Source organism: Eschrichtius robustus, chromosome 1 (assembly GCF_028021215.1).
Source record: "Eschrichtius robustus isolate mEscRob2 chromosome 1, mEscRob2.pri, whole genome shotgun sequence".
In the NCBI taxonomy this organism is placed as follows: Eukaryota; Metazoa; Chordata; class Mammalia; order Artiodactyla; family Eschrichtiidae; genus Eschrichtius; species Eschrichtius robustus.
In genome coordinates, this window is record NC_090824.1 from 126,301,454 (window position 1) to 126,321,744 (window position 20,291).

Below are 20,291 nucleotides of genomic sequence, written 5' to 3' on the forward strand. Positions count from 1 at the left end.
TTAAAAAATTCAACAGCTGGCCACTGCACCTCCTTCCTCCTCCAGAAGTGCCTGACTCTCCTGGAGACGGAGAAGATGAGTTTGCACAGACCAGATGCTCAATAACCTTTACTGCACAAATACGTTGAAGAATGTTACTGTATTCCTACTTTAAGAAAATCTAGATGTAAAATCTGAATTTATTGGACAGATCAATGTGACACAGATTATTACACATTATGAATGTTTATGACTTGGTGAGAACTAGATGGTAGCTAAATTTAAAGAGCTGACTTTACTCCTTGTTGAAAAACCAAAATGTAGATTAAATACTACTGAAATGGTAACATAGTCAATGGGACACATGATTTTAAAAATTTAATAGCTGCACTTTTTAAAAGAACCTCTCTTCAGTATATACACATAGCAGTTAGTTGTACTTACTCTTAGGGAAAGATACAATCTCCATGAATCTGATATTATAAATAAAAATTTAATTTAAAGTTTCTTTTGTTATTGAAATAGAAAAAGCTGTTTTTAACTACTGTTAAATGAAAAGTGAAAAGTGAGGTAACTCATCTTTTTGACAATAATCTTTCCTTCCAACAGTGTCATCTTCTTTGAAAGTCAAGGTAATTCCTTGTAAATAAGGCTTTTAACAAATTACAAGTATGTAGTAGGTACTTGTCCATCGTCTTCCTAACTACTTGGTGCACTATTGCACAGCAACAATTTTTTTTTTCTGGTTCTTCTTCAGTGGAAGTCTGAGAGTCTGAAATCTGCACTGGCTTGGTTGAGCCTGCGAATTTTTCTGGTACCAGGGGTGTAAATATCCATTGTAGAAATCAGTAGCTGTTAGTGTTTTCTTGAGCATCACTGATCGAACACCAATCCAGCCATCCTAAAGGGCAAAAGACAAATAGTGAATACGCAGTGCTGGCAAAACTGGTGGTAAATTTTAGTTTATAAAACTTTTATCATGAAAAAAAATAAACCAACAAATCTTTACTAAATGCCAGGCTACAAATAGCACTAAGTAACATATATGATTCTTTGACTCTAAAAGTTTATTACCGAGGAGTGATAACAAATGTGTAGACCTATTTAAATCTATTTAAACATAGACAGGGCAGAATAAAAAGGTACATTGTATTTGTGTGGTGCTTGACAGTTTTCAGACTATGTCCATGTATCTTATTGTTACTGGTTGTCAAAACACAAGCACTCTAAAAAGTAGGCAGATCCAATATTATCCCCAGAGAAAACTGATTTTACAAGAGAAAACTGATGCCCAGAGAGTGTGAGTGATTTGTCCAAGGTGACATAACTGGTGGGACTCAAACTCACATGTTGAGACAGCCCACTTCTATGAGAGCAAACTGTGGATTTGCAGTATAGATGTATACAGACCCAGACATATGCACCCAGTGCTATTCCAGAATAAGTTGAAGAGAGGTGAAGAGAGGTTGCTGTAGGCATTCTGTATCTACAGTCTTGTGTAGGTCAGATCAATCTATCACACATTTTAAATACTCTTTCTTGAGCATGGAACACCGCACATAAATACCACATGAAGGAAAATACTCAGGAAATGGAAGGAACATGGAACACTTCTCAGGATAATGCCATTGTCTTAAAAATGATAATGGTTTCAAAGTCATTTTAAATAGTTAAGAAATCTCCTCTCTAACCACATTAAACAGTTGAAGCAAGTAGGATACAGGCACTGTTGTAGTTCAGTGAGATACTTTGACATTACTATTTTTTTGTGAAAGTCCAATTAACAAGATGACTTGCTAATTAAATTGGATTACTGAGAATATAAAAGTTTCTTTTGAGAAAGAACTAAAGTTACTGAATCTTCTTTCATTGTCTGAGTAATAATAACACCTTGGTAAAACTTCATCTCTTGAAAAAAATTATACTAGAGATTCTACTATTTCTTAAGAAAATTAAACTGTCCATTGGCTCAATCTGATGGACAGGAGTTGAGTGAAGTCTCAGCTAAAAATGACAAATGACACCAACTATAAACTCAGTAAAACAAGTGTGATAATGTGAAACTAAAGGAAAATGTACCTTGCAACAAACCAGCAGTATTTGTGACTGTTTGTGGTATATTACTGATCCTGGAATAACAGCCTGTCCTGTTAATTTTGCATCTAAAGACAGGGGAGGGGAAAAGAGGGATATGAGAGAGAGAATAAATAATTATGCAACTTCATGATGCTTCTTAAAAATCAAAAAACATCCTGCAAGACAGTACTAATACCGGAGAGTACACATCTGCTGATGCCCTGACTTTGTAATCTAAAACTTATGATAGAGCTGTGGTGCTCTGTGTGTATCTTGAACCCAAAGGGAAGCTTTCCATACACACAGGAAGCTATGAGTCCTTTACCCAGTGTCCCAGAGATCAACCTAAAATGTTGAATCTAGAAGTTTTGACCATTTCGGGGAAATAACTAGCTACCAGTGGAGAGACATACAGGAGACATAGGATCTAAGCTGGCCCTTCCATCCATGACTAAACAAGTCCCAATTCCCAGATTTCTGGGGAACTCTCTGCCTTTGTGGCTCACACTCCTTCAGTCCACCAGGATGGGAAGGCACTGATGGGCCTCTGAATGGACCAGGGTCATGAAATGCTATACCCTGGCCTAAGAGTCTCACTGAGGTGCCCAGAGATTTTCATTATGATATTCACCAGAATGAAGTCAACCTAGGCACTCTGCATTCCCTGAAAACCTTAATATAGGAAATCACAGAGCTTAAAATGGGATGGTAACACTGATCTGCCTACTTCTCAGGTTCTTATGATGATCAGAAGAGAAAATACACGTGAATGGACACTGTAAAGAATAAGACTATAAATGAATGTAAAGTATTACCATTATTGAACTGAAACAAGCTAAAAGAATCCTTATTTTTAGTAAATGGGATCTATGGTAAAACAGAAACATTTTCAAATAGACTATACTGAAAACATTTTCCACGTCAGCTATTCAAAAATAAGTACCAGTGAGGACTGAACTATTAACTTCTACCAAATCCAGAAGTTTAATGGTACTATTCACCCAGAGTGTCTGCAACGGAATCTGCAAATAAAATGAAAGAACGATGATAAATAAATACACTCAACCCTGAAACCCTTTTCAACTACTATTTTGCGTTAATCTGGTCTGACTTCTCTCCCAATTACAGAGGAATTGGGAACTCAGTCTCTAAACCTTACGGAACAGAACATAACATGACCCTCTACATCAGTCTCCAGGACTCATTAGATCTTAAAATTAAACACTATTTTAAAATCAATGTTTATATCTTTATTAATATTTCTAGTTAAAAATCGTGCTCATTTTAAAAAATGCAAGCATTACAACAACTATGTTAAAAAAAATTAGAATGTGAACGTATTCTGTACTCCCATCCCCAGAGGTAACCACTGTTAATAGTTCAATGTGTATATCCTTGTATTTTTCCTACAAATATAATTATCACAGAAATCTAGAACATACTGTTTGACAAGGAACGTTTTTTACTTAACCATAAACTGTGGACAAATTTTCATCAGTACACACTTATCTATTTCACTCTTTAATCTGCTGCACAGTATTCCATTTTATAAAATGTACCATAATTTATGCAACAAATGTCTTTATGATGGATATTTCATAACACATTACAAAATTACAAAAAATTTTAAACGTGATAACAAATAGTCTGGTAGATATATCTTTGAGGACTTTTATTTTTCTGGGGAATAGTTGTTTTTTAAATGGACCACCTGGGTTAAAGAGTATCAACATTTTATTGTTAAACTGCCTTGATAAGAGAAAAAAAATGGCAGTCTATTGCTGTTTATTATTAGTGAGGCCGAGGAGCAGTCCATATCTACCTGCACATTTTATTTATTTCTTAGGCCTATTTATGCCCTTTGGCCATTAAAAACAAAACAAAACAAAAAACCTGAGTTATTCATCTCTTTCTTATTAATTTGTGAAAGGCTTTTATATTTTTAGGAAATTAGCCCTTTAGTTCTCAGATGTATTATGAATATTTTTCTAGTTTGTTGACTTTAAATATTGGGTAATTTTTTTCCATGCATAATTTTTTAATTTTATGGAGCAATATTTATCACTCTTTTCTCTCATGACTTCATTGGTTCATGTCATGCTTAAAAAGGCCTATCCACGTTTATCAAATATTATAAAATTATTCAACTGTTCTTTTTCCCAGTTCTTTGTGGTTTCATTTTTTGAAAACACTTAAATCCTTGATCCATCTAGATTTTATTTTGATTTGAAAAGGTGAGACTTGAGGGCTCCCCCTTTTAATGGCTAACCAGCTGTCCCAACACTATTTATTGGATAATCCATCTCACCCTTCCCCTCAGTGTGAAATGCTACCTTTATTACATTTTGATTTAAATAGGCTAACAGAAATTAACACACACCAGGAAATAAGTTCTCTCAAATTTCTGAAGTAAATAAACGGATTTTCAGACTGCAGTTCAGTCCTCTACTTCATAGACGAGGAAAGTGAGGCCCAGAGTAATGCAGCTGTTTTCCCAAGTTTAGACACAGCTAGTTAGTGGCAGAGCCAAGGATCAGAATCTATGCTTTCTCATTCTCAGCTCAGTGCTCTTTTGATGACATCCTCTAAAGAGGACATTTAACTTTCAGAACAGTTAGGTTGTTTCAAAGATGTGAACAATTAAATCAGAGAATTAAGTAAATTTGAAGAAAAGTATTCACAACCTTATATATGTCATATTTTGGTAAAATATCCTCTTCTATAACTTGCTTATTTTTCTTTCATCTGCTTCTAATAAAAGTTATGAAATGACTTTCATGTGTGTAACTTTTTTCTTCCAAAGAACTCAAAATACTTCTGAAACATGATTACTGTTTGAAAAATGTTTATGTTTACTAAGAGGTATAAATATGATAGGTATAGAATCAGAACATACTCTTCTTGTTCTTGAGGAGGTAAAGCTCATCTTCACCTTATCATCAGAACACTGAAGAAAGGAAACCGATGGTGAGAAAATAGTCATTTCTGTGTCGACCGTCATTACTGTCAAAATCATATGTTGGCGTGGATTTAAATTCACAGTTTATCTCCTTTGATCTTGAGAGTTGTGGACCAGGTCATTAACCCCATTTTAGAGATAAAAAAGCAGAAGCTCAGAGAAGATAAGGATCTTGCTCTTGGTTAATACACGGCAGCTCTAGGAATCAAATTTCACCTTCTGGCTCCAAGATACGCACTCCTTCTGTTGTAGCACAAGAATTTCTCAGTGGAGAGGAAAGGTGAATTGCAGAAGATAAGAATTATTATGTAGTGTTTAACTTTTTGGGGAAATGTCAAACTGTTTTCTAAAGCAGCTGCCCCATTTTACATTTCTACCAACAATGAATGAGGGTTCCAAATTTCTCCATATCCCTGTCAACACTTGTTATTGTCTGTTTTTTAAAATTACAGTAATCCTAGTGAGTGTGAAGTGGTATCTCAGTATAGTTTTGATTTGCATTTCCCTAATGACTAATGAAATTATCTTTTCATATGCGTAGTGGCCATTTATATATTTTCTTAGGATAAACGTCTATGTAGATCCTTTGCTGATTTTCTAATCATGTTATTTACCTTTTTGCTATAAAAGTTCTTTATAATATTCTGGATACTAGACCCTCATCAGATATATGATTTGCAAATATCTTCTTTTATTATGTAGGTTGTCTTTTCATTTTCTTGATAGTGTTCTTTGAAGCCCAACGGTTTTAAATTTTGAAGTCCAATATCTCTATTTTTAGTTCATTGCTTATGCTTCAGGCATTATATCTAAGAACCACTGCCTACTTCAAGTTCATGAAGATACGCCCCTATGTCTTCTTCCAAGAGTTTTCATAGTTTCAGCTCTTACATTTAGGTTTCTGATCCATTTAGAGTTCATTTTTATATGTGGTATGAGGTAGGGATCCAAATCCATTTCTTCTGATTGTGGATATCCAGTTGTCCAAGCACCATGTGGTAAAAAGATTATTCTTTCCCCATCAAATTGCTTTGGCACCCTTATCAAAAATCAAGTGACCATAAATGTATGGGTTTATTTCTGGACTCTGAATTCTATCCCATTGAGCTTTATGTCTTTGTCAGTATCACACTGCCTTGATTACTGTAGCATTGTAGTAAATTTTGAAATCAGGAACTATGAGTCCTGATTTCATAGGAACTTTGAAATTGGAACTTCGTTCCTCTTTTTCAAGATTTTCTCTCTATTCTGGGCCTCCTGGGATTCCATATGAATTTTAGGATAAGCCTGTCAATTTCTGCAAAGAAGTCAACTAGGATTTTTATAGGAATTGTGTTGAGTCTGTAGATCAATTTGGGAAATAGTGCCATCTTAACAATATTAAGTCTTCTAATCCATAAACACAGAGGCCCTTCCATTTACTTAGGTCTTCTTTACAGTTTATTAGCCCTATTAGTTTTGGGGGGTGGAATTATTTATAATTTTCTATATATAAGATTACACCACCTGCAAATATAGTTTTACATTGTTCTTTTTTTTCTTGCCTAATTACCCCGGCTATAACCTCCAGTACAATGTTGAATAGAAGTGGTGAGAGTGGACATCTTTGTCTTGTTCCTGATCTTAGAGGGAACACTTTCAATCTTCCGCCATCAAATATGATGTTAGATTTGGATTTTTTTGTAGATATTCATCAGGTTGAGGAAGTTCCTGTCTATTCTTAGTTTGTTGAACATTTTTATCATGAAAAGGTATTGGATTTTTCAAATGCTGTTTCTGCATCTACTGAGATAATTATGTGGCTTTTGTCCTTTATTCTATTAATATGGTATATTACGTGGATTGATTTTTGTATGTTGAACCAGCCTTATGTTCCTGGGCTACATCCCACTTGGTCAAAGTGTATAATAGTTTTCTACATGTTGTTTGATTCACTTTGCTAATTCTGTTAAGGATTTTTGCCTCTATATTAATAAGGGCTATTGATTTGTAGTTTTCTTTTCTTGTAAAATCTGTATCTGGTTTAGCTTACTTGACTTTTGTACTAGCTGCTCCCTCTGCCTGGAATGCTCTTTTCCTGATCTTGGCATGACTTGCTCCTTATTGTCTTTCAGACCTCAGCTTAAATGTCAGTTCAAAGTGGCCTTCCCCATTTAGATATCCAGTCTAAAATAGCCACCAGTTAATCTATCACATTATCTTATTTTAAATTTCATCAAAGAGCTTATCACACCATCTGCTATTTTTCTTATTTATTTGCTTATTTGTTTCCATCTTCTCACATCACCTCTAATACCTAGAACAATGCCTGACATATAATAGGCTGTCAATAAATATTTTGTTTAATGAATGAATAAGAGCAGACATCATTTAATGAGTACCTACTCAGATACTGTACTAGATGCTTTATATACATTATATCATTCTAATTTTCAAATGAACTAACTAAAGCTCAGAGATTAAATAACCTTCTCAAGTCTACAAAGCTAGGAAGTAGCAGAGAGAAGATGGAACCCAGCTCTGTCTGGCTCTAAAGTCAATGTTCCTTGCCCTATGCCGTTCTCTTACAGTGGGGAAAGTACAGGGTTTGACGTCAGGCAGATCTGGTTCAAAACCTGACTCTCACTAACTAGCAATGTGACCTTGAGCAACATTCAACAGCCATTCACTGAGTATCTTCTTTAAGCCTCAATTTCATCAACTTAAAATGGGATAATACCCACAACATGAGGCTGTAATCCTCACCGAAGAACCTGGCATGCTACAGATATTCAATGGCAGTTCTCCATTTTAACCTACAGAGGAGGTCCATTAAAAGCCCCACACTTGGTAGACTCAGAGTTCAAACAACGTAAGATGCTATCAAAATGAAGGGAAAAAAACCCAATAAATTTGTCAAAGAACTGAGAATTTAATTCAGATATTTTAACAAGTTATTACAACTAGATTTTGTATGCCATATGTAGCAATCAAGGATTTAAGAATTCGGTTGTAAAAAATGGGCCAAAGGCAGAAAGACATACTAGTGAAAGCATTGGACTAGGAGTTAGAAGATTTAGGTTCATTATTCAGTGACTGGGCACCCGAAGTTAGTCACTTCATTTTCATTCTCCTCATCCATGAAACAGGATAATAAAATTTGGTTGTGGGAGATGGCAAAATATCTATTTTGAAGTACTTTGTGAATTCTAAGGTCCCTATGAAAACTTGAAGTTTAAAGAATATTTAAAAAATGAATGTCATATATACAAAAGAACTGAAACAGGGACTCAAACAGATATGTGTACACCCATGTTCATGCAGCATTATTCACATTAGCTAAAAGGTAGAAACAACCCAAATGTCCATTGATAGACAAATGGATAAACAAAATGTGCTATATACATACAATGGAATATTATTCAGACTAAAAAAGGAATGACATTCTGATACATGGTACAACATGAATGAAACTTGAAAACATTATGCTAGGTGAGATAAGCCAGACACAAAAGGATAAATATTGTATGATTCCACTTATATGAGGCACCTATAAAAGGCAGATTCATAGAGACAGGAAGTAGAATAGTGATTACCAGGGACTGTGGGGCAGGGGGAATGAGGAGTTGTTATTTAATGGGTATAGAGTTTCAGTTTGAGATGATGAAAAAGTTCTGGAAATGGATACTGGTGATGGTTGCATAAGAATGTAAATGTACTTAATGCCACTGAACTATACACTTAAAAATGGTTTAAATGGTAAATTTTATGTTATATATATTTTACCCCAATAAAATAATAGTTTCTTTTTTTAACATCTTTATTGGAGTATAATTGCTTTACAGTGTTGTGTTAGTTTCTGCTGCATAACAAAGTGAATCAGCTATACGCATATGTATATCCCCATATCCCCTCCCTCTTGCATCTCCCTCCCACCCTCCTTATCCCACCCCTCTAGGTGGTCGCAAAGCACAGAGCTGATCTCCCTGTGCCACAAAGCTGCTTCCCACTAGCTATCTATTTTACATTTGGTAGTGTATATATGTCAATGCTACTCTCTCACTTCGTCCCAGCTTACCCGACACCCTCCCCTTGTCCTCAAGTCCATTCTCTACATCTGTGTCTTTATTCCTGTCCTGCCCCTAGGTTCAAAAGAACCAAAAAATAGTTATTTTTAAAAAAATGAATTTCAGGATCTTGGTTTTGTTTATGAGATTTATTCCTAAATTAAAATATTTCAAAAGTAAATTACACACACACACACACACACACACACACAAACACAAACACACACACAATTAGGTAAAACTGCAATTTGACTTCCAACTTACTATATTTCCAATGGCACGATGAAGTCTGAATATTTGCTCTGAAGTTTGTTCCTCCCATTTTATACAGCTGGTAGCAGCAGAAATCTTAGGGGCTATAAGATAAAGCCAATAGCAAGAATGAATATCAGATCAATGACCATAAATTGGTAATTACTGATACTGAATGACAGCTACAAGAGAATTCATTATATTATTGTCTCAACTTTTGTATGTTTTAAATTTTCCATAATATAAAGTAAAAATATATACATACATACATAATAAATAAAAGTACTGGAAGAAAACATGGATAAATTTCTTTATAACCTAGGAATAGAAAAAGTCCTTCTATGACTCAAAATCCAGAAGCAATTAAAGAATGATAAATGTGACTACAAAAAATTAAACTTTTGTAAGACAAAGAGAAATACCATAAATCAGGCCAAAAAACAAATGACAAACAAGTTATTTGCAATTTATATCACAGTACTTTATATCTGTTTATACATATTCCATGAGAGATGTATCTATATAATAAATATAAATATTTATATATAATTACTATATATATGTGTTATGTATATTTATATTATATTTAGGAGTACTTTGTATCTATTATATAGATTTATTTATATCTATTACACAAAGTACTCCTAAAAACTGAGACAAAAAAGACCAAAAACCGAATAGAAAAATGGGCAAAAGATATAACAGACCCTTCTCAGAAAAAAAGAAATGCAAATAGTCCTTAAACATATAAAAAGCTCCTCAGCCTCACTCAAGGAGGAATGTAAATTAAAACTACTCCAAGACACAATTTTTTATCTATTAGATTAGGAGGTAATGTATGCATAAAGTTATTCATAGTGGCATTATTTGAAATAGCAAAAGATTAGAAACAATCCAAATGTCCACCAATAGGGGATCTATTGATTAAATTATGTTTTACCCATACAAGTGAGAACTATACTGCCACAAAAAAGAACAGGAAAATTTCTTCTTATTGATAGGAAATGATCACCAGTATACACTGTAAAGTGAAAAAAAGAAAGATGCAGAAGAGTGTATATTTTATGCCGCCTTTTGTGGAAGAAAAAAGGAAAAATCAGTTTTAAAGTATGTGTTTTTGTTTATTTTCATAAAAGGAAACAACTGAAAGGCTAAATCAGAAACTACTAACTCTAGAGGGAGGGAAACAGGATTGGAAGAGATAGAAATGGGATGGAAGTAAGACTTCTCTGTATAACCTTTTCAAATAGTTTTAACTTTGAATCATGTAAGTATTTTATATATTCAAAAATAAGATTTAGTTGTAAAGAGGAAAATGCAACCCTGAAAATTAAAAACAATCTGAAACAAAGAAACTTAACTATATATCAAACTAGATAACAAAACCACATGGAAAAAATAATTATCTCCAGTTAAGTTTTGAACACAGTACTCTGACTATATACCCTTCGTAGGATATATTTTAAGGAAAAAAAAAAAAACTGCAGACAAAAAAAAAAAACTGCAGAAAAATTTTAACTCTTACTTAGTAGTTATACTTTCTGTAGTGATACTGGTGTTGTAATCTTGAAATTATTTTATGCACAGCAAATAAAAAACAGGTCAGCATTGATTTAAAAAGGATTTTCTGTGTAAGAGAAAATACCAGAAAAACCCTGTACTTTAAAATTTGAATCAGAAACAATATGAGCTCAAATATTTTTTTTTAAAGACTTTATTGAATTTGTTACAATACTGCTTCTGTTTTATGTTTTGTTTTTTTGGCCCCGAGGCATGTGGGATCTTAGCTCCCCAACCAGGGATTGAATCTGCACCCCCTGCATTGGAATGTGAAGTCTTAACCACTGGACCGCCAGGGAAGTCCCTGAACTCAAATATTTTTAAAAAATATAATGCCTACCCTTCTCCACTAACATTTCATTTTGGAACACATCATTGTATTAGATGGTTTCTAAATACTACCACCCAACTAAAATAAACAAGGGAGAGGTGGCTGATTCCAACATGGGACAGAGAATTTACAAGGTGAGCCTGGGACATCTTGTGATAGAAACAAGGAAGTGCTCAAAAACTAGCTGGGGGTGGAGGGATGTCAAAAGGATTCAGGAGTCAATTTTAAGAGGCTACCACTGGCCAAATTTGGGACAACTTGAGCAGCACAAAGCATTATGAATGTAATTAACTATAAAACACGGTAAGTAAAAATCCACAAGTCAAATGACTAAAAAAACTCACTTGCCACCAAAATTGAAGGTGATCATGGCACCAACTCCCTATTTTAAAAATTGATAATTAGAGAAGGAATTAAGCATTTATCCTGCCATTTTAGGATGAATTAAAATTCACCCGCAATTAATGAGGAAAAGCTCTTCTTTACAGAACAATGCCAACTATTAAATATAAAAGGAACTGGAAAATCACCATTTTGATTTTCACTGAAATAATTCATTCAGGGAAGGAGCATCAATCCATGCTAAAATTGTTACATGAAAGGCTGGTAGGGAACCGGATATTTGCATGGTGCCAAAGTATTACCCCATGGATTACCTGCCATTTGCAAAGGGAGAAACACATCTTTACACTGGAAAGATCTGGTGGTCACCACCTCCATCAAGTGATCAAATTTAGCTTCACTAGCCTTGATGCAACCTGGTATTATGGCTTACTGATATGACACCCTAAGACTGTAGGGGACGGAGGCGGGGGCTTCTCTGAGTAGATCCTTTAAACAGTTTTAACTTTTGAGTCATGTAAATGTCTTACATAGTCAAGAAATAAAATTACATCATAAATAAAAATAAAAAGCAACCCTTAAGGTTAAAAAACAAACTGAAACAAATATCACTGGAACACAATATCATGTATGAAATACTCTTTCCACAAACTTTAAGCCCGAATCTCATGAAGCCTTTAGAACTTCCGATTTACAGGAACTTTAAGGGCTAGAAAAACACATTAAACAACACTGGAAGGAAAGAGACAATTGGCCTGGTCTCTTCAAAAAGTTAATGACATGGAGGGAGAAAAATAGTGGAGGAATTACTATAATCTATAATGAGACTAAAGAGACATACGACTAATTATAATTGGATGCTAGTTTGAAAAAATATACAGCTATAAAATAGGTTTTTAGAGTGTTAGAAAAATTTAAATATGGACTGGCTATTCAATGCTATTAGGGAACTGTTCATTTTTCCTAGGAGATGCATGTTGAAATATTTAGGGATGAAAGGTCATGATGCATACTTCCAAATGGTATAGCAAAAATTAAAATATATATGCTACATAAACACATATAACACATATATAAAGAAAATATGGCCAAACATTAATAATTGTTGACTCTGGGTTAAACAGGTATTCACTGTCTTTCAACTTACCTTTGTGTTTGGTACTCTTCAATATAAAGAATAGAGAAAATTGTTCTAATCTTTCATAAGGCTAAATGTGAAGAGGGAGAGAGACCCCTTAACAATCATTCTCTGGAAAAGGACATGCAAGTGGACATTCAATCTTTGGTCAAAATTAAGGGAAACTTGCAAGTGAGGAAGCCACAGTGTTCAGATGCCATCACAACAAACAAAACCTTAGGAAAGATGTAAGAGCATCTGCCGTCTGCACTTACCATGTGTCACCCCCTCGGCTGGCTGCTGCCTTCCATTGTTCAAACTTCCAGGCAAATTTTTCAAAACTGAAATAAGCTTAAAAAAAAGGAGAGTAATATATTCAAGATGAAAAGAACGAAAGCAGAAATACATTACAATTCAGTACCATGAAATTACAGCTTTAAGAGCTGTGTGGCAGGGTAAAGCAGTAAATTGGCTTAAGCTGTGAGGATACATCTACTTGGTGGAGTTTCAGTAGAGATGTTGCTCTCTGTAGAGTACAGGTCATTGATTTCCTTCCAGAGAACGCTGAGCCTCGACTGGCTGTCAGAACAGCCTGTGCTCGGCCATCCACACTCTCACTCTCACTCTGAAGGAAGGCAGTGAGGACTTCGTACTCTGGAGTCACATAGTTCTGGATTCAAATCCCAGTTCTACCACCTGCTAGCTGTGTCACTGTGGAAAAGTTATTTTACTTGTCTGTGGCCTTCAATGTCATAATCTATAAAACAGTTGAAAGCAACAGCTACCTCAAAAGTTTCTTGTGAAGGTAAAAAAAAAATAAGTCTATGAAAGTATCTAAAACAGTCTTGGCACACAAGCCAGTGCTCAATAAACGACAGACACTATAATAACAGCATTTCCGAGGTGAGTGCCTAGAATGGGAAGCATCAGCCATACGGCGGGGGGTGGGGTGGAGCGGGGTTCCTCTACAGAAAATTTAGTTCAGATGAAAATCATTAATTGGGTCATTAAGCCTTTATTCACACCCTATTGTATGCAGACTCAAAAAAAAGTCTCAGAGTTCATTTACAGCTAGGGGGTCAGCAGAATTCCAATGCGTACAGATGCAAATGACTGGAACACAGGCACATAAATTGGAGGAAAACAGAGACTTACTTAGGAAATGCTGTTGGTTCAGTTCGACAGGGGTGAATGGTACGTCTATGAGACTAAGGAGAGTGAAAATAGGAAGAATAGTCTAAAAGCCTCACCATGAAATGTAATAGACCATATAAAATCACATATTTCATTCAAAAGCCTTGATTAAGTACATACTCTGTGTAAATTCTCAAAGACTAACATAAGATCACAAAAGCCATGCTAATTTTTAGGAAGCCAGGGATAGAAACCACTTTTTAAAAAGAAGCTTAAAATCATACATCATAAAACTGTTCTTTTCCTCATAACCACTTAGGAAACAAGCAGGGGGATATTGGAAAACTAACTGTACCATGCTGGCACCCAGTCTCGACAGTACTGCTTCCAAATCCTTTGTGGTGCTCTTGGGTGGTACAGGAACCGTTTCCTGTTTGAGAATTGGGCCTACATCAAACCTACCAAAAAATCAAAAGCAAATAATAACATGATTACTGACTATTTCTTAAGATCAATATGTTTGTCTACATGAATGTTTATATACCACAAGGACAGTTCTTTTTGTTTGTTCGGGTGGGTTTTGTTTTGTTTTGTTTTTTTAGGCCACACAGTGCGGCTTGTGGGATCTTAGTTCCCTGACCAGGGATCGAACCCGGGCCCGCTGCAGTGGAATTGCAGAGTCCTAACCACTGGAAGGCCGGGAAATTCCCCCACAAGGATAGTTTAACCGTGGCCATGAATGTGACTGTTAGCCATTGGCAAGGGAGAAATGTCAGTTTGAAAGAAGGGAGAGCAACATTAGTATGTTACTAATATCGCTTTAGTCTATCAACTCGATAGTTTAAGCACGCTAACTTTTCACCATTCTCTGCATTTTCATCTGCTTTATTCTTAAGTACCGTTTTCTGGTCATTTATGGAGTCAATACTTGAGCTTAACAAAATTAAATTCTAATACAGTCATTTTACTAAACTATTAAAATTTTAAAAATTAAAATCCATAAAATTAAAAAAAAAAGAAAGAAGGGAGAGCAAAATCTGGCCTATATTTAGATTTTAGGTTTATTTTTTCACAAAGGAGAAAAGTTGCATATCAGGGATTTAATTGCAACTACAAATAATTCTATCATTAGTAGTAAATAGTACAAAAAAAATCTCTAATTATATAATGAAAGTACAGAGCAAAGAATACATTTTCCAAGGAAGGACAACTAGGAATTTACAATCATTCCTTCCTGTATTTCTTTTCTCAAAGGACAAGAGTTTTGCCTGAACTATAATCAATAGTGATTATAAGTAGGTGCAAGTGTATTTGCATTCCCACAAGTGTTATATTCAATATTTTATATCAAGCTCTGCAAATATTGGCCATCAGCTTTTATTAGAAATATATTTTGTTTTAAATACTTAACTTTGTGGTCTGTTAACTCTATTTTTAACCTGTGAGCTTTAATAAAATGCTTATTATGAAAAGTTACAAACATTCCAAAAACAGAATGAATAATCTAAGGAATCCCCATATACACATCTCCCAGATGTGAGAATTACCAAAGTTTCGCCACTCTTGTTTCATCTGCCCCTCCCCTCTTTTTTTTTTTGAAGTAAGTTAAAGCAAATCCCAGATGTTGACTTGGTCTTGTGAACTTGTGAATTTTTCTTTTCTATGGGGATGTTAGGTGATAACAGGCAGAGGCATAATATACTCCTAAAACAATTTAAAATAATTGTTTCTTAGATTGTAGGTATAATTTAAAAAATTAAACATTTAAGACAATTATATAACACATTGGTATACAACGTATTCTTACTTCAGGTTCCAAAAAATTTTTGACCATAGAAACCAAAGCCAGCAGAACAGAGATTCATAACTAATATACAAAAATCCGTCTCTCATTTACACAATGTCGTTTATAGAAATCCAGTTGTTAATAATTTATTTCAATTAACAAGTTTAAAGAGACCCTGTGTAAATGCCAAATCACATGTGGTTTATGTTAGAAACCAGGAAGAAACAGAAGGATAAAGCACCCAGGAGTTAGAGAAATTAGTGATTAGTACCCACTCATCCACCTCCACTTCCCCCCAGGCAGACTGATATCAACATTCAAAATCACAAAAAGTCTCAAGAAAATATGCTCTACCTTTTAGGTCTAATTTGCATAATCGTTACTCCAGCGACTGTGTCTCCGTGCAGGACCGTATGGATTATAGGGGCTGGACCACGCCACCTCGGGAGGCAACTGGGATGGACATTCAAGACGCCACTGAGTTAGAAAACGCAGAAATTAGTATGCAAGTGGGCTTTTTACCATTTAGTTTACTGCTACTTAAATTAATATGCTACTTTTCATCATTAAAGTTGCCCAGAAATTTTGAAAAACAGTTAAATCTAGTCTCATACCAACTTAAGCAGGAGTCAGAGCTAAGTTCAACTTTCTTACCATAAGAGACCAATGAAACTCAATTAAAAAAAGAGCAGGAACAACTATTCATTGTTCCAAAGATGTTCCAGCTTCGCAATTCAAGACATAGCTCGCAATGTCTGGGAGTTTTTAAATAAAAACAAAAAATGTGGTTTTTTTACTATATGAGAAGAACCACTCAAATCCAATCGTGCATCTCATGGATGATGTGAATTATACGTATAGTTTAGTTACATAATTACCCTCACTTCACTTAGTTTGTATATAGAGTTCCTAAAACAAGCTTCTTAAATCCCCATCTAATGATTTATTCACCTTTGCTGTTTATCCCTATACACCTTTCACCCATTAATGAGCAATTTTAATAATTTACTAATCTGTCATTAGTTTAATGTCTCCATCAGCATGAGTATGCACTTGAGAGTGTGTATGTGTATATATATATTCTAAATTCCACTGTTCAGCCCAGTCTCATTCATCCAACAAATATTTACTGAGCACAATCCATGTTCTGGCACTAAGTGCTGGGGATATAAGCAACAGTGAACCACACAGAAAAAAAAAAAAAATTCTGCCCTCTTAGGCCAATATAACGACTTGACTTTTATTCTGAGCGAGACGGAAAACCACCAGAGAATTTTGAGCAGAGTGACATGATCTGACTTATGTTTTAAAAGGATCACTTTGGTGTTGGGTGGTAAAAGACTGAGAGGGCCAAAGACAGAAGTGGAGACCCCTTAGGAGGTTACTGCAGTATGACAGCCAAGAGTGGTGGCAGCGGAAGTGATGAGAATCAGTCATTCTAGAGAGATTTCAAAGGCAGAGCCAATAGGATTTCCTGATGGATTGGATGCGTGGCGTGAGATAAGGAATTAAGAATAATGCCAAGGCTTTGGGTCCGAGCAACTTAAAGGCTGGAGCTACCATGTACTGAGATGAAGATTTTGGGAAGGAGCAGGTTTTGGGGTGATATTTCAGGAATGTTGTTTTGGACATCTTACATGTAAGGTGCCTACCAGACATCCAAGCAGAGCTGCGGAGGAGGCAGTGGGTATCAGGGGCCTGGAGTTCAGGGAGAGATCTGAACTGGAGGGACAAATCTGGGAGTTGTCAGCATACACGTGGAATTTAAATAAGGGTGGGTGAGAGCCCATAGATAGTGATAAAGAGCATCACACATTTTAACAATTCATGCCACTAATAAAATCTTTTAAGAGAAAATACTAAAGAAAGCAGAATTAAGTTCAAGTTATTGCACTTTAGATACCAGGTCCATATATAAAGACCGAGGTCTCTACACTGTATTCCCTTACAAATAAAACTTACTAGGGAAATTTAAGAATAAGAGCCTCACTCAAAAGTCGGCCAAATGAAGCTACCACTCCAACATCATATTCTCCAGATCCCACATCTGGCCACTCATACACTGGAAGCTGAGATTGGACAGCATATTGCTTCACCGGCAGTCTTTTTGGTGATGGGGAGGGCACTGTGACCACCTCCAAGTTTTCAATTAACTCTTCCCCTTTGTTTTCCCTAAGTTGGAAAGATTAGAAGAAAATGTGACAGTGTTAAGACAATGTCGGAAAGCTAAACTACTTCACACATTTCTAAGGCATTTTTATGATTAAATTCACGAAGCATTTAAAGGTAAATGATTAAAACTAGTGCAACTGAGAGACTAAAGTTTTATTTTTATTCAATTTTAATTGTTTTAAATTTAAAGAGCCACAAGTGGCTACTGGCTACTGTTTGGACTGTTATGGTTGTAGAAATTTCCTGTGCATGCAGAAACATATACAGTACAGACATTTTACACAACTGTAATATTATATATACTGTCCTGCATTTTGTTTTTTTCTCTTAACACTATGTATGCTATTATGTGAGTCTTTTTTAAAGATGGGTTAAATATACATTTGCTTGTATATGCATCAAACATTTCTAGAATAGGAAACTGAAAACAGTGGCTATCTTTGAAGAGAAGAACTGGGGACTGGGAAAAAGAGATGGAACGAACTGACTTTTCATTTTATATCTTTTGAATCTTTTGAATTTTTTACTATAACCACATGTTATTCAAAAAATAAACACTTAAAAAAAAAAATATATATACATACATAAATATACACACACACCATGGGCATCATTCCATGACACTATATGTAGCACTACCTCATTTTTTTTTACCTGCTGCAAAGTATTCCAGTGCTTGGGGCTGTTTATTTATTTATTTAGCAGGTACTGCATCACATGTTGAGGATTTATAAGAAAAGGAATAGACAGGAGGGCCCAAAAGAAAAAGTACAGAAGTACTGGAGCTGCCAAGTGAAGCATCAGCAGAAGCGTCAGGGTGCATGCAGTGAGAGATGCAGGAGGCCATACACGGAAAGTAGCATGTATAGAGTGTATTACGGAGGTGTGCAAAGGGAACATGTGTGAAAGAAGTGTTTCAGGGTGTGTTATAGAGGATAGTGTGTGAAGAGGGGAATACAAGGGGATTCATGAATGAGTCAACATCAGGGTCTGCTGGGAAGTATTTGTAGAGAAGACTTGATGGAGGGAGATGACAGAAATGAATGTGAGGGTGCATCAGGAAAAAATGGAGTGGGGAAATAAAAAATGGAGGCTGGGGAAAGGAGACAGAGCAGGATATATGGGTATAGCCACCACATACCATGGACTTTCAGGACAGGTTGGATCTCAATTATTTTTTTCCAGGAAACACAATTTGTTAAATTTTAGAAATACTAAATGTATACCTAAGAGTTCTGATTTATAAATTTATTCATAGGAAAACAGTTCGGTTTTGGACTATGTCTTCATTTCAGTCTCAGAAAACTGGATCCGGTTGTATACAGGGAAGCGATGGGGAGCGAAGGCATGAGGCAAGCGTGTGCAGAGGGATGCCTGTGCCTGGGAAGAAGCCCAAAGGATTAGATGATACAAATCAGGTGAGTAAGAGGCAGTAGGAGGAAGTGGAAAGGGGAGGTCCTTTAAGTCAGAGCCCGTTTTAGTCCCAACCTGCTCAGCTGATAACCTTGGGCAATCTCTTAACTTCTCTGAGCTACGGTTTACATGCTAAACGGGCAGGGAGGTGGTGGGACTGGACGGAGGTGATGCAGGTAAAGCAACCAGCCCGGCCTTGGCACCCCAGGGCGCCCGGTGGCGCTCAGAGCGCGGAAAGAGTCGGGCGTGTAGACCGCACGGGACCAGGCAGGCGCCCAAGGGCTGACCGAGCGGGGGTGGTGCACCTTCCGGGCGCCCGGAGACGCCGAGATCTGGGCCCACACCCCTCCGGCGCAGCTGCTTTCCCCGACTAGGAGTCCAAACCCTCGAGGCCGACCGCAGTGGCTCCACAGCCGCGTCCTCGACACCCGGGCCTCCCAGTCCTTGGCCCCGGTACCTGGCGGCGTGCAGCGCCCGCAGCGTTTCGCGGGCGAACTGGTCAGTGCCGAAGAAGAGCACCCGCCAAGGCGGCTTTTCGCGGACTCGAGCGCCTCGGCCGTCCTCCCCGCCAGAGGACCCGCTCAGGCCGACCAGGGATCGCCACTGAGGGCTCTGCCTCCTGCCCGCGCAGCCGCCGCCGCCGCCTGGCAGAGGCCCCCAGCAGCACCGTACCAGAACCCTCATGGCCTGCGCGGGCGGCCCACCCTGCGCAGGCGCATTGTGGTGGGGTAGAGGGAGCTAGGCAGGAGGGGCGGGGCCGGGGAGGAAACCCGATGGGCGAGGTCTTTCAGCGACTGGGGCGGGGCTTGCCTGATTGCAAGCGCTGCAGATGAAGGAATTTGCCGGTTCAAGCGTCCCCGTGACTTTTGTTGCATTTGTTTGCACGATTTAGCCAATCTCCCCAAACAACTCTTTTGGGAACAAATCATATGTGTTTTCAGACGACGAAATCTCATTTATTTATTTATTTCTGTATCATTTTCTCAGCCATTATAACTAATATTTACTAGAAGCCATGCTTTGGCTAAGCATTTTATATATCCGTTAGTTTAGTTAATCCTCATATCAACTATACCAGGTAGATATTATTACAACCATTTTACTGAAGAGGATCTGAGGCTCCG

The 20,291-nt window shown here is 36.7% G+C and overlaps 1 protein-coding gene across 2 annotated transcripts; it reads right to left on the bottom strand.

The window, feature by feature from the left end:
- Positions 1 to 281: 281 nt before the first annotated feature.
- Positions 282 to 19,869, bottom strand: MTFMT (mitochondrial methionyl-tRNA formyltransferase). Of its 2 annotated transcripts, XM_068553627.1 has the most exons (9): positions 19,625 to 19,869; positions 17,545 to 17,754; positions 15,937 to 16,059; positions 14,152 to 14,254; positions 12,938 to 13,013; positions 9,325 to 9,416; positions 2,999 to 3,077; positions 2,059 to 2,141; positions 287 to 880 (listed from the first exon to the last, which is right to left on the bottom strand). In XM_068553627.1, the coding sequence occupies exons 1-9, from the start codon at positions 19,849 to 19,851 to the stop codon at positions 695 to 697; spliced, it is 1,179 nt and encodes a 392-aa protein (XP_068409728.1). In that variant the 5' UTR covers positions 19,852 to 19,869; the 3' UTR covers positions 287 to 694. The 2 variants fall into 2 exon arrangements, with proteins under 2 accessions (XP_068409734.1, XP_068409728.1); XM_068553633.1 differs by lacking the exon at positions 17,545 to 17,754 and having other exon boundaries at positions 282 to 880.
- Positions 19,870 to 20,291: the final 422 nt, after the last annotated feature.

Bases quoted from the DNA above. Each gene is read 5' to 3' on its own strand.
- MTFMT (XM_068553627.1), bottom strand. From the start codon at position 19,851: ATGAGGGTTCTGGTACGGTGCTGCTGGGGGCCTCTGCCAGGCGGCGGC. The intron at 3,078-9,324 runs GTAAGTTGGAAG...TTTTATTTGCAG, and splicing joins ATCGTGCCATTGGAAATATA to ATTCCGTTGCAGACACTCTG. The intron at 2,142-2,998 runs GTACTTATTTTT...CCCTGTCTTTAG, and splicing joins TAATAGTTCAGTCCTCACTG to ATGCAAAATTAACAGGACAG.